Source organism: Hippocampus bargibanti, linkage group LG04 (genome assembly GCF_051943395.1).
Source record: "Hippocampus bargibanti isolate YZ-2025 linkage group LG04, ASM5194339v1, whole genome shotgun sequence".
NCBI lineage: Eukaryota > Metazoa > Chordata > Actinopteri > Syngnathiformes > Syngnathidae > Hippocampus > Hippocampus bargibanti.
Window position 1 is genome coordinate 17,834,963 of NC_142737.1, and position 14,129 is coordinate 17,849,091.

The 14,129-nt window shown below is 40.6% G+C and overlaps 1 protein-coding gene across 1 annotated transcript in view; it reads right to left on the reverse strand.

Moving 5' to 3' along the window:
* Positions 1-2,620: 2,620 nt before the first annotated feature.
* LOC148899331 (uncharacterized) overlaps positions 2,621-14,129 on the reverse strand; it is a 35,859-nt gene continuing 24,350 nt past the window's right edge. Inside the window, exons 6-12 of the mRNA XM_088994500.1 lie at positions 11,599-11,714; positions 7,893-8,040; positions 7,628-7,790; positions 5,352-5,485; positions 5,112-5,248; positions 4,918-4,999; positions 2,621-4,823 (exon numbers count right to left, since the gene is read on the reverse strand). Coding sequence (XP_088850626.1) covers positions 4,924-4,999; positions 5,112-5,248; positions 5,352-5,485; positions 7,628-7,790; positions 7,893-8,040; positions 11,599-11,714 — 774 coding nt within the window. The 3' untranslated portion in view covers positions 2,621-4,823; positions 4,918-4,923. The remainder of the gene's footprint in view (positions 4,824-4,917; positions 5,000-5,111; positions 5,249-5,351; positions 5,486-7,627; positions 7,791-7,892; positions 8,041-11,598; positions 11,715-14,129) is intronic.

Here is a 14,129-nt window from a genome sequence, read left to right on the forward strand (position 1 = left end):
TTGAGCCATTAGAAGGCAGGGACAGGGGGGGGGGGGGGTATTTATGGTTTATTTCTGGCCACACCAGCAGAAAAGGGGGATGCTGTTGATGCAGCAAGTCTGTCGCTCACATTGTGTCCATAACGCTGCCTCTCAATAGGCGGCTCTGTTGGCACCGACTGCGCTGCCCGCCCGCCTGCCAACCAACCAACACTGCAAAGGCATGGCTAGAGAGCCAAGAGGATTGATTGCACAAACAGCCGCACTCAGCAAAAAAAAGATTGCAACCAGGATTGGCTTGGCGGCGCCATCACTCCTCAAAAAAATCCAGTGTTATCAAAGCTACCGTATTTTCCGGTGTATAAGGCGTATCCCAAAAGCCTGATTTTCTTCACAAACAGACCATGCGCCTTATACGCAGGTGCGCCTTATATTGAAGTAATAATTAGCCACAATAGGTCTCGCAACTGCAGTCAACAGCCACCGACTCAATTTCTACTGTAGAAGAAGTCATGCGTGGTCCATGCTGGGATATATAAAACGTGACCCCCACCCTCTACTGTTGCGCCTTATAATGTGGCGCGACTTCTTTTTTGAAAATTTTCTTATTCAGCGAGACCTTGGCTTACGAACTTAATTGGTTCCCAGACAGAGTGTGTAAGGCGAAAAGTGTGTATCCCATTTTTTTTTTCCCATAGGAGACCATTAAAATGAGAATAATCCGTTCCCAGGTCTCCATAAAATATAATTTTCAACTAAATAAGCCTTAAAACTACACACAACATACCTTATTCTATGTATAATAAATGTGCTATTGCATTGTAATGAAAGAAATACACTGCACTGTATAATAAAGTCACTTTATTTACATTTGTGATGGTCGTTGATGGCTCTTAATTGACACCTGTTGCTTTCTGACTTGTAAGATCTTACGAAACTGAGGCATCACATTATCATTCATCACATTGATGATTATCATAGCCTTTTCTGGATGGAACTGTTCAATAAAAGCCTGCACATCAACTCCTGGATGGCCTGCTTCTGCTTGTCCTCTTGAAGGCAAATCAAATCCTCTGTGTTGAGGACCTCATTATGGTCAGCAACAAGCTCCTCGATGTCATCTGCATCCACTTCGAGTCCCGTAGGTGCTGGCAGAGATTTTATTACAACAAAAGGCGCGAGTCCGATGATTCCACGGACGCGGAATAAAACGCGACAAAAGAAGGCGGGCGGGGCGATCCGTCTAGCACATTCGCGATCCCGGAAAGCATCAAACTTACACCATAGCTGCTAACAATCACCTCGGCAAAGCAAACTCTTGAACTTGCCAGCACAAGACACAGCGAGGATTCGTAATAATGTCACTAGTGAGGTGACACCGACTCGTTGAAATGTCCCAGTGTCGGTGATGAGGGGATCAACACGCACATTCGCGATCCCGGAAAGCACCAAACGTACGCGATCGCGGCTAACAATCATCTCCGGCAAAGCAAACTGTTGGACTTGCCAGCACAAGACACAGCGAGGAATGATGCGTCGTAATCATGTCACTGGTGAGGTGACAGCGACTCGTTGAAATGAAATGAAATTGAAGTGTCTTCTTCGGTTAGCCGAGGTCGCGAGCGGCGGCCCCGCCCCAGCTGTTAACTCGCACGTGACAATTTTCGGTGTCATTAGTCACGTGAAAGCATCGACTAAATAACGCCTTTGTGTGAAGCTTTTAGGCGAAGGATGGTAGCAATGGTGAGCGGTACCGGGCTCTTTATTTGTAGAATGGTCGTAGAAAGTTACTCTCAGGCAAATGACACACAGCGTGAGAGATGTGTCAAGCTGAGATTCACATGACAGCCGCGGTGTGCACATGTGACGCCACAAACTCACACCTCGTTCGTGTTTCTCAATGATCTCCTTCTCTTCGACGGTGATTATTAGGGGATCATCTTGCATTCATTTCCTAATCGTAAAATTACCTGCAAAAAGCTGCACGGAGGCGATCGACGTGTGAATTCAGAGAGAGGGGGTGTGGAAAGGTGCGCCGGCTGGAGCGCTGTTCGGTCGTGTGCTTCCGCCGAAGATCACTCCGCCAGCCGTGGTGGGTGTGTATCGCGAGAAGTAGTGCGTATTTCAAAGGTTTAATTTTCATAAATTTCACGTTCGTAAACCGAAAAGTTCATAAGGTAAGGTATTCGTAAGCTGAGGTCTCACTTTATTTATATATTATATTTGGAAAACATTTTTCATTCATTAAAGGTGTGCCTTATACTGTATATGGAAAAAAAAGGTTATACTACGTTGCAGCTTATACACGGGAAAATATTGTAATTAGAGTGACAAAGACTTGGACAATAGTTGTACCAACCATCCTCCATTAAAAAAAAACCCTCCAGTATGTAAAAGTCCACACAAAACAGTCAAATAATAGGCGACATCAGCAACAATTGTTTCTAAGATGTTATAAACATACTTGAAAAGACAGACAACATATTTTCTATCCCTTTAGGATATTTTAGAACTGTTTTGAAGCAAGGAAAAGGAAAGGCTATCCAGTTCTTTAGTCAACACAAAAATGGACCCCTTAACATAAAACGAGAGTTAAAGACACGAGCATTGGGTATAAACTCATAGGCGACAGTAGTCGAGGTCAAGTAGAATTTTTTTAATTGATTCACTTGAGGACACTGGCCTGACAACACAGTGAATTATGCATCTGTAGTTTCAAAAAAGAAAAACAAGATAAACAAATGACATGTAAAACAAATCCCAAATTAATGTTAAACATCATGTACAAAACCAAAAAACAAACAATCCCACAAAAGACTTGATCCATACACATTGTCTTGCTTCGTAGGGATATTCTAATGTGTTCACCTGTACGCATGACACAAAACACGACCACGAGGTCAGTGATGCCATGCATTAAGTGAGAAAGTGCTTAAGAGAGGTGAATGTGTCAATCGCAACATTATTGGAAGAGTACAGTGAACTTGGCAATCAGACGTGTACAGCCATATACTGTACGGAGGATGTTTGTATGGATCTCTGCATATGTTGTGTCCAGTAACAATGGAGCATATAAAGTCTGCTTAAGTTGTATGATTCTAGGCCGCTCAATTTAACTCATTCACAGCTATTCACAATTTGAAAATATGATGTAGAGCGCCATTCCAAATTTGCTCGGGTTTAGTTTTTTCTTGTTAGGGTGTCGATAAAACGATGGCCATGGCCTCTGGCAATGTTTTTCCCTTCCACAAGGGGGTAGCATTTCCCTTTTTTCCATGTTAGCGCTTTGGTCCAGCCAGCGCTTTGTTCCGGTTTATCTTCAGCTGTTTTTAAAGCGCTATATAAACCAATATGATATTTTGGACAGCCACCCTCATTTCAAGCTCATATAACTCCAGACCCATAAAATTTAGGAATTAACTCTTTGTTCTGATTAAAGAAGAGAGTCTAAGGTTTGTAACGCTGTATTGAATGTTTATATAGTTCTAAAACTCAATATTCTGTGGGTCCTGGAATTCGAGTGACAATGACAAAAACCCTAGCACTGGCATTATCACGTCAGACGAAAAGGGGCTGGATCCGAAGTACTCGATGGAGACAGTTGATGAGTTTAAAAAAGGTTTTACTGCGACACGAGGGGAACACCAAACAGGACAGAGCAGCAAAAAGATAGCGACCAACGTGGCATACGGCTGTGGTGAGAAACTCACAACGGGAACTACACCGGCAACTACCGAGACAAACCGGGTGACTCTTATAGCCAGAAGGCACTTTAGTGAATAGACAACAGGTGTGCGAGCCAGAGGGAGAGCGGAGGGGAGGGGCGTGCATCTGTCGCCAATCTGAATGTGACAGGAGTGGACACATTTTTGCACGTTTGGCAGTGAATGAGTTAAGCAAAGCCTGACAGCAAAAGATTGTGCATACACAAGATTGAAGGGACACACATTGTTTGAAAATCATTGTGGAGTGTGTTACAACAATTCGGGGCTCAATGGCTATTTATGGATGATTGCAATACATCAAGAGGGAGTGAACAGGTGTTTTCATATAAAACTAAAAAAGTGTTTGTGCTTACGGCGTGTTCATGATGCAATGTCACTTAACCCCAGAAACCCTCTCCCACAATGAAAAAAATATTGATTCAAACAGAAATGTGACACTAACGTTGAGGAGTGCATCAAAGCAAGGCAGGAGAGCAACTATTGTAACAACAACACATATCTTCTCCCCAAAACTAGCTCTTTGTTATAGTAAATCATACAAATATAACATCTCATGATTGACTTACATGATATAAATCCCATCTAAAAAATGTGGTAAGCAGCTTCAAAGTCCAAAAAAGAACCATTAGTGTCTAAAATATTGTCTTATGGCAATTCATGTTTGACTTCCATCAATGATTCATGACAGATGAAGATGACATACACAGAAACGCGGACTTGGACTTATTTGAGCAGCCAAATAGAAACACCTTCTTTTGTACTTGCTGGCTTTCCAGCATGCAGGGAATTGTGCAGTGGGATTATTCATTATGTCGCTCCCAAATGAGTTCTGGTCCCTCATGAAGTGTTCGCCAAGTGGAAGTGGAGTTCACACGTGCAGATGAAAGGATGAATACATACAGATAGTGTAGATATAGAAGCAGAGCAGCTGGGTGCATTTTTTTTCCATCTGCCCCCTCGTTGGTATTGTCTATAAAAGGCACCTTGCAGAACGATCATACCCAGACAGAGAGAGCCCCAAGAAGAAATAATTCCTCAGCAGCAGATTTTTCTCCTCCAACTATGAGTTGATGGTTTGTTAAGGCCTCAGTTTCTTTTAGATCGGTTTCAGAAGGCAAGCTAAGAGCGAGAGAGAGGCATGTGTTAATCGTGACTATTTTGCGAAACTGTGTCGTTGAATGTTTAAAAGAGAAAAAAAAACAAGTTCTCTCACCTTTCCTCAGCACTCATTCTCATATTGGCTCAAGCGTTTCTTTGACTTGAGCTCTTTCAACCATTGGGGTGATTCCTCCTCACTAAAAAAAAAAAAAATACAGTCTGAGATGGAGAACGCAGGGATTGAATACTACAGGTGAAAAAAAGACAGCATCCAATAAAAACATGTTTCTCAAAGCTGGCATCGCTTACCAATTTTCTTTCGGGCCAGCTGGTGGAAGTACACGAGCAGCCCGAGACAAGAAGGGTGATTTGGGGGAGCGAGAAAGAAGGGAAGGAGACGGTGCATCAGTTTGATTGTCGGAGTCGCTTCTCTTCTTCAATTGGACCTAACAGCCGAAATTCAACATGTTCAGGCGGAACCAACGTGGATCAGATAAGGCTGACAGTGAATCCTTTTAGTGGATTTCCCCCATTGAGTCAAATATTCACCTTTAAAGCTTGAGAGTCCACGCCAGGGAACAAGGCAATCCTTTGTGGCTGAGAAGCAAAAGTCGCAGCGGCGTCTGCTCCTCTGGCCTGCTCCTCAGAATCAACGTCATCCATCTTCTTCTCAACCGTCTCCTCTATCAGGGGGAGAAGAAAAAAAACAACGTAAGCCGATTTGTGAGCTCTATGCCATTAAAGCCGCCTTTCCACCATGATGCAATTTTCCCACCATTTTACGCATAACACATTTCAACAGCGTTTTAAAGGACAACCGACGTCTCCGGACAAGTTGTGTCCATAATTTTGGACAATGGCTTCAAATGACTTCTACTGGGCTATTGGATATTTTAATAAGATTCCACCGCATATAGCTATATTTTATGTTTTAAGACTCGCGCTGAACATTCAGGAAGTCTTGTTTTTGAGTTCGTGACGAGTCCGTACGTGAAGTCAGAAAGGGACCGCCTCCTGACCGTAAAAAAGACACATTGTAGCGTCTTTCCATCACGTCAATGTATTTTGCTGTACTGTTTTTTTTTTGTGTTACACCCAAAAGCCGCCAGCAGAGGGAGTCCAAGCTTCATGGAAGGAATTTATCAGCCAGTGGAAACAGGCAGATTCATATATTGCAGAGAAAGCACGGCAACTTCACTCGGATATCATCAAGAGGCAACTACATTAACGACCATCACAAAGGTAAATAAAACAACTTTATTATACAGTATAGTTTATTTCTTTAATTAGCACATTTATTATACATAAAATAAGGTATGTTTTGTGTAGTTTTAAAGGACAACCGACACCATTTTTTGTTTCCGAACTGACATCAGAAAAACGTTTTATAGCATCTAAAATACCCAAAACATGCAGGCTGATATTTTTAGTCAAATGAAAAACACCAATAAAAAGGACTTAAAGTGTTCCAAAACTACTTCAAAATGACCTCAGAAAGTTTCAGTTTCAGAAGTTCCTGCCCCCAAGACGTCTTGCCTTGCTCGAGAATCAAAACAATGGCTTCAGATTCGGAGACGTTGCTTTCTTGTTACTCATCCAGTGATGAATATGATTCAAATAGTTCTGACGAGGAAAGCATAAATGTTTGCAATCGATGAAAGAAGTCCTTCCGTGTCATTTTGAGGCATCTGGACTCCAATGTAGCACCCAGAAACTGCCCAAGATGGCGCCCAAGCTCCGTTGGAAATGGGCTGATTTGTCTGCTGGTAATTTGTGTCAGCTAGTATCAAATAGTAGTCATGGTGCAACACACAACGATTCACCATCGCGTTATTTATGCGTTTTCCTTCTAATTTCGCCATCAACACGGATCAACACGAAGTTTTCAGACCAAACAAAGTACCCAAAATGCATTGTGTGTCGCTTTCTCGGTCAGGGGCGTTCCAGACGTGACGTCACGTTAGGCCTCGTCACCAACTCAAAAACAGGACTTCCTGAATATTCAGCGCGAGTCTTAAAACGTAAAATATCGCTATATGCCGTGGAATCTCTGTCAAATACGCTCAGTAGAAGTCATTTGATGTGATTTTACAAATTAGGGACACAACTTGTCCGCAGGCGTCGGTTGTCCTTTAAGGCTTATCAAGTAGAAAATTATGTTTTATGGGGACCTGGAAACGGATTATTCTCATTTTAATGGTTTTTCTATGGGAAATTGATGTTTGGAAGACACACTTTTCGCTTTACACGCACTTTTTGGGAACCAATTAAGTTCGTAAGATGAGGTATCACTGTATTCGAATGTGAAACCTTTCACTAGACATTACGATGCCCCCACACATTTTAGAATAACACTTTAGGAATTGATTTATTAACCATCATCTGACTGTGACTTCCAGATGCGTTGCCATGGATATGACGTCGCACCTTGCACCCACCAGGTGCTACTGCGTGATTCGGCAGATAACAGACCATTCAAAAAAAAAAAAAAAAAAAAAAAAAAAAATTATGTGCTCATGCTGAAGTGGCGTTTCGAAGCAGATTTGCATTTTGACACATTTTAATTTTAGGGAAATCCTGTCAGGTTGCTAAATACTACTTTAAACATTCGAATTCAGAAGTGACATCGTACTGTGCTGATATCGATGAGAAGGTTTCTTCAGCCGTCATCTGTACAAAAGTGAAGGTTTCGGACGTTTCGCCTCCTATCCAAGAGGCTTTGTCAGCTCTTCACTTTTGTACAGATGACGGCTGAAGAAACCTTGGACCACTCCTGTACGACTGAGAGCTTACACAGACGTACTGTGCTGATAGCAAAAACAAACCTGTGGAGTCCCTGTAGAACCAGTCTTCAGAGCTTGCTCCCTCTCTCCCATCTTGAATAGCGTTTTGACGGGCAGCTCTGGAGGGCCGTGTCCTCGGAGCACGCTTTTTTCCAAGTTGGACTCTGGAGCGAAGGACACCAGTGTCTAAAAGAGTGGTTGGGACCTGCGACACACAGATACAAAAAATATATGTTTGAGAACGAGCACATGCATAAATGCAGCCCATTTTGGAGACCTTGGTGCTTTGACATCGAATGCCACTTACATCAGGGAACAAGAGCGGTTCGTTCTCATATTTAGATGGTGGATGCAGGCCATCACAGCTGCCGTTTTCATCTTGTGGCTGTGAAGGAGTTATGTTCCTTGGCGTAGGGCTAAGATTGCTTTCTGAGCTTGGAGTGGCAGGAGTAAGACTAAAAAAAGGACAAAAAAATATACATATCAATAGCGAAATAATGTTTTCACCATATACATCAGAAGGCAATCTGTTTTCAAGTAGATTAAAGTAAAATCTATCCACGCCGCAATATTCTTTTATGACCACAGGAGGTCAGTAATGGTCACTATTTTAAAGGACACTGCGAACAAACATAACTTTAATTGGGAATGGACACAAAACCTCGAGTTTTTCCCCCTTGTTTTAATACGTTTTGAAGATATTCAATAGTCCTCAAAACCAACTCGACATCTAGTTGAAAGTTTTGTTACAGTGTTTTTGATGGTCTTACTCTTAGCCGATTCAATCAAATGTTCATGGATGTTTTGGAATTTCAAAATAAGGAACCCTTTTCAGGGAATGAAAGCGGTGTCAGGGGTGCCACTCGTCTTCTGCATTCCAGTCTGACCTCTCACTAAAATCCATTCACAGTGGGGTCCCAATGTTCTGAATAATGTTTACTTTTGTGTATACCAATGTCTGAGAGTGAACCCCAATGTTTAAAAGAACGCATCTCACACAGCTGATCTTTTAATATATTTAATTTCAGTGCTTCCCCTTATCCAAGTAGAAACACCACTAATCTAGTATAATGTGCCAGTTTGATGTCACCATTGTTTTGGAACGTCTGCGGACAAAAGCAACCATTACTTCAACATTCAAACGTTGGATAGACACTTGCCGAAAAGGTGGCAATTTGAAAGGGTTTGACAATTCACAGCAAATTCAAGCACCGTCATGTCATTGTCATTTCCCATTGGCAGTTTTAATATACTCTAGAAGGGACCATTGCAGAAGAAGTCAGAGAAGCATCTCCTGCATAATTTGGATGCCAAACGCTGAACCCAAGTCATTGCTTTTCATTCCTATTTTGCAAAAACAGCCAAGAATGACTAAGAGCTATATTCCCTCATTTGCGTGTAAATCTTTTGTTTACATGCCCTGACTTGCAGACTTTTCATCCACGCATATTCTGCCGCCAAGAATTCTGACACATTCACCACGCCTAAAAGGGGAATGAACACGGAAATGCCACAGAAGCACAATTCATTGAGAATTGAGTCTCCTTGGAAATCCTGCGACCTGTCATTTTCCCGAGACTGTCATTTAAATCTGCGAAAAAGATGAAACTAACAAAGACTTGTGGATGTGTAGTAAGCCGGTCAGGATGTGTGTACCACTCAACCTGGCACGTACACTTAAAGAACAACCGACACCATTTTTTTTGTTTCCTAACTGACATCAGAAAAAACTTTTTATAGCATCTAAAATACCCAAAACACTCAGGCTGATATTTTTAGTGAAATGCAAAACACCAATATAAATGAGTTAAGTGTCCCAAAACTACTTCAAAATGACCCCGGACATTGCGAGTTTCAGGAGGTCCCTCCCCCTTGTTCGTGATGTCACGCCAGGACGTCTTCGCCTTACTCTAGAATCAAAACAATGGCTTCAGATTCAGAGAAGATGCTTTCTTGTTACTCATCCAGTTATGAATATGATTCAAATAGTTCTGAAGAGGAAAGCATAAATGTTTGCAATCGATTAAAGAAGTACTTGCGCATCAATTCGAGCCATCAGGACTGATGTGTAGCGTCTCAGAAAATGCACAGGATGGCACCGAAGCTCCGATGGAAATGGGCTGATTTGTCTGCTTCAATTTGTGTCAACTAGAATCAAATAGTAGTCTTGGTGCAACACACAACGATTCACCATCGTGTTATTTATGTGTTTTCCTTCTAATTTCGCCATCAACACGGATCACACGAAGTACCCAAAATGCATTGTGTGTCGTTTTCTCGGTCAGGGGCGTTGCAGACGCTAGGCATCGTGAGCAACTCGAAAACAAGACTTCCGGAATATTCAGTGCGAGTCTTAAAACGTAAAATATAGCTACATGGCGTGTAATCTTTGTAAAATACGCTCAGTAGAAGTCATTTGAAGTGATTTTACAAATTATGGACACAACTTGTCCGGGGCGTCGGTTTTCCTTTAAAGGGAGAGTATGTTTTTTTGTTTGTTTTTTTACTCTGCATGAAATCAAGGCAATTAATGTGATCAGAATGCTTTGCCTCTGACAAACTTAGTGATTCAAGAGCCATTAAATAAATAAGGGCGTCTCATTCTATCCTCTAATTTAATCATCCATACCTTCTTTTGGACGATATACCAGTTTCACGTCAACATAGTCTTGACAGACAAATTATGGACGATATATCATATTATACAAATCGACATTATGTTATGACAATGAATGCACTTGTTGAAGTTACTATGGTCGTTTGTTAGTCATTAGTGGATGCCAATCACAAATTCTATTCAAAAAACAATTTTGGAAATGAAAAGAAGACAAATTTAAACTTGACATTAAATCCTGAACAAAAATATGTTACACAGCAAAATCATGCCTCGGACTTGTAAGCATCTTAAAACAAAGTATGAGCGGGGAAAAAATAAGAGTTCAGAGGAGCCGATATTCCTTATGGAGCTAATATTCCTCACCACAAAGTAAATATTTTGAGTAAAATGCTGTCACCGGTTGACTCACAGAGCCTCATGGATGAACCTAATAAAATATTTTTTTGTTCATTTACTCTGTGCAATCCTGCATAACTGTTGGAGATCCTGGTTTTATAGTAAATAGATTATTGAAATAATAAGGCCCCACCATGCATGTCAGTTGTCTGGCGAGAGAGTTGAAATGTCATGTAAAAAGAGTTCTATGCCCGTGTTGGCATAGTGTATTAGACTATGATAAAAAAAACAAAAAAAAGTCATCAAAATTTGGGGGGAAAAAAGAAGAAAAGAATTGATGGGGGTTGTTTGATAGCTTTTTGGAAATCTCTCCTACAACATTATTAGGAGATGGGGTAGTGTTGTCACATTAATTAAATTAGGATGATACTATAAGTACCTGCCTATAAATACCTCAATACCGGCACCGGAAGGATGCAGCAGAATTTATTTATTTGATTGTATTTTCTTGCAGTTGAATGTATCTATTTAGCTGTGTATCTACGGTATGTATCTATGTGTCTTTCTGTCTATTTACCTACCTACCTATTTATTTATTTATTTATTCATATAAACATGCATTACTGAGTTAGGGCATCCATTCTAGATTGAAAATAAAATCGCATGGAGCATGAATGATCAGAATCAGAATCAGAAAAATTCATAATTTTTATAATTAGAATTATCACATGGAGCATGAATTAACGAAAATAATGATCATCTTGTCTCAAAGCCAGGCCTTTCTGAAGAAAAGCTGTATTAAAGATGATGTTAGAGGACACTTATACAGGATGTACAGTAGAAACTGGATGCAAGCAGTGTTATTGTTGAAAATAATTTGTCAGATTAGTTTACATGTACATTAGAAATGTAATTTCATTTTTATCCATTTAGCATTTGCTTCCTTTATTCTCATTGCCAGTTATAATACTTTACAAATCTGTTTCTTGCACACAAAAAATAGGAAGTGAAATATTTATATTAATATTTGTTCTTTTAAGATGTGATAATTTGTGTTTACCTATCATCAGTGCGTAGTCCTGTCTCCCAAGTCCCATACTGACTATCCGTCTCACCCGCTGGAGTTTCAGAGTCCTTTCTCTCATACTCATCACTGGCACCTTGCTTCTGTTGCTCCTGAGGGTGAGAGATCAAGAGAATATAACTAGAGAGAGAAAAAAAGCAAATACATATTTAAAACAGGACGGTCATTCTATGTTTGAACAGAAAAATGCATTTCAGCCACAGTGACATGCTACAACATAGTCTTTATTAAATCTGGGCATACATTCTTGCAACGTCTAGCTCTAACAATATTCAGTATAAACTCCAGTGTGAGTTACGAATGGAAAACTTACATCAAAATTCCACAACTACCAAAGAGCTCGCAACGTAAAATGACACAATCTACATTGCAAAGATAATGAACGTCAAAACGTGTAGTCTATGGAAGCTGAACCAGAGAAAGGGAAAAGGAAAAAGATGGGTGGGTGATCAAGTGTGCGTTTGACGTTTAGTGAACCATGGTTATTTTAATGAGGCTGGTCCAGAGGACATCCTGTCTCAAAACCACATGCAGCCAATAGAGGCGTGTCTGCACATGGACTGATAAACCTGCCCTATATAGGAAAACACAATCAGAAATGCTTCTGTCCTCATATGTTGCCCGAGGGCTGCATAGGGGAAACATGATACACCTGCTCGTGTAATTACAACCTTGTACTCCCCGTACAAGGAAAGCAGAGCAATATGAAGGGACTGAAGAGAACTTTCAAACGGCCTTAACGGTTGATGCGGAAGGTGGAATACAACCTAAAAAAGTTAGCAGTCTTTGTCTTTATGCTAAACATTTTCTCTGACTAAGGTTTCATCTAAACATGCTTGCAGTCAGAGACGGTTGTACAACACCCTCTTCGTTTGAAGCATTGTAAGGCTTCACAAGTGAGTCAAGAGGCCCAGGACAGGGCATCATTGCAAGTCTACCATGTAATTGCTATGCTCAGTTCCAGATGGAGACTTTGGAATTATGTCATCAACCATTTGCTTTTCTTACACTGCTATCACTGATGTCAAAATGCCAAAGAAAATGTCTATTCCAGGCCTTATAAAAATTCCTGTCCTACACATACAGTATGTCTGAATCACTGCATAAAAATACAGAAAACAGTATGCAAGAGACTCATTGCTTTGATTGAAAATGTTTCAGTACTCTTTTACTGTATCAGCCCACATCTCGAGGAAAAAAGTAATTGGAATCCAGAACCAATTTTAAAATATATTTGCAATTCCTTACCAGTTAGTATTACAGAAAAAAAGGAGGTAGTTCTAGTCGGAAATTAAGCCTGCTAGACATGTTTACGTTTCTTTTAAAATGAGAATAAAATACAGTAAAGTTTCGTTATATCGATATTCTCGGGTGTCCGAAAAATAATCGATATAATCGGGACTATCGATATAGTATCCAACCCTGCGTGCATGTAATTTTCTCCTTGCGTTCATAGAAACAGTATCGTAATAAGCGGTACTATCGATATAACCGATATAACGAGACTTTACTGTAGTTATACATTGTTTTGAACGGTTTTTCATTTCTCATAAAGGCAGAATCGATTGTATTCGACATACTTAGGCCATAGAATTTGGAAGTATTGCGACATTGACTCAGTTTACTACCACACTGAGCGCACATGACAAACATGTATGAAAATGTGCTTCCTACTTTGTAAATAAGGCAGACCTCCCTAGGTCTGCGGGGAGTGATTCATAGCCCTGAGAGGGCAGCCTTTTTCTTAATAACATTAGCAATTGTCAGCTTGCCCTGCAGGGCAAAAAGGGTGTGCTGGGGAAACGACACAAAGAGCGGATGAATGGAAGGATGAAGGAGAGAGAGGCTGATCATTGAACAGCCTTATATGACAGATTACAGGGGAAGCGGTTAAAATAAAACCTTGGAAATCTGAACTTCATAATGCACTGATTAATGAGTGCTACTGTTCACTGAGCAGGTCCCACGACACAAGACAATTGTTCCAGCATGAAGCATGAAATGTCGGCTCAATTTTATAACAAAAGCATGGGATGTCACTCTGCCAATAAAAATATAATGGGGGGGGGGGGGGGGGGGGAATCTCCTCAACTCTTTCGACTTGTGATATGAATGTGTGCCAAATCCAGTTATTGGAGTACCCCACTTGAACTGCAATCATCATCCAGAGAAACAAAGTGACACTTTGAGCATTTCATATCAGCACGCAAACACAAAGTGCTCAAAGGTGAACGAAACATTTTGCAAACACAGAGGAAAAGAATGCAAAAATCTGCTTTAGAATTTATCATAGAACAAGTCGTATTTAACCTAAGCTTAATTCTAATGTGGCCCGAGAAGAAAAGCGACTTAAAGGATTAGTCATGTTACTTGTCGTCTGGAGTTGAGGGTTCCGTTTTCATATATTTAACTTGTTCTGTCGATTGTGGTTAAAGCTAGACGGAACCATCTTAAATTATTTTGCAAAGCATAGTTGCAATCTATGTCTTAAATGGCCTTTGTTCTCA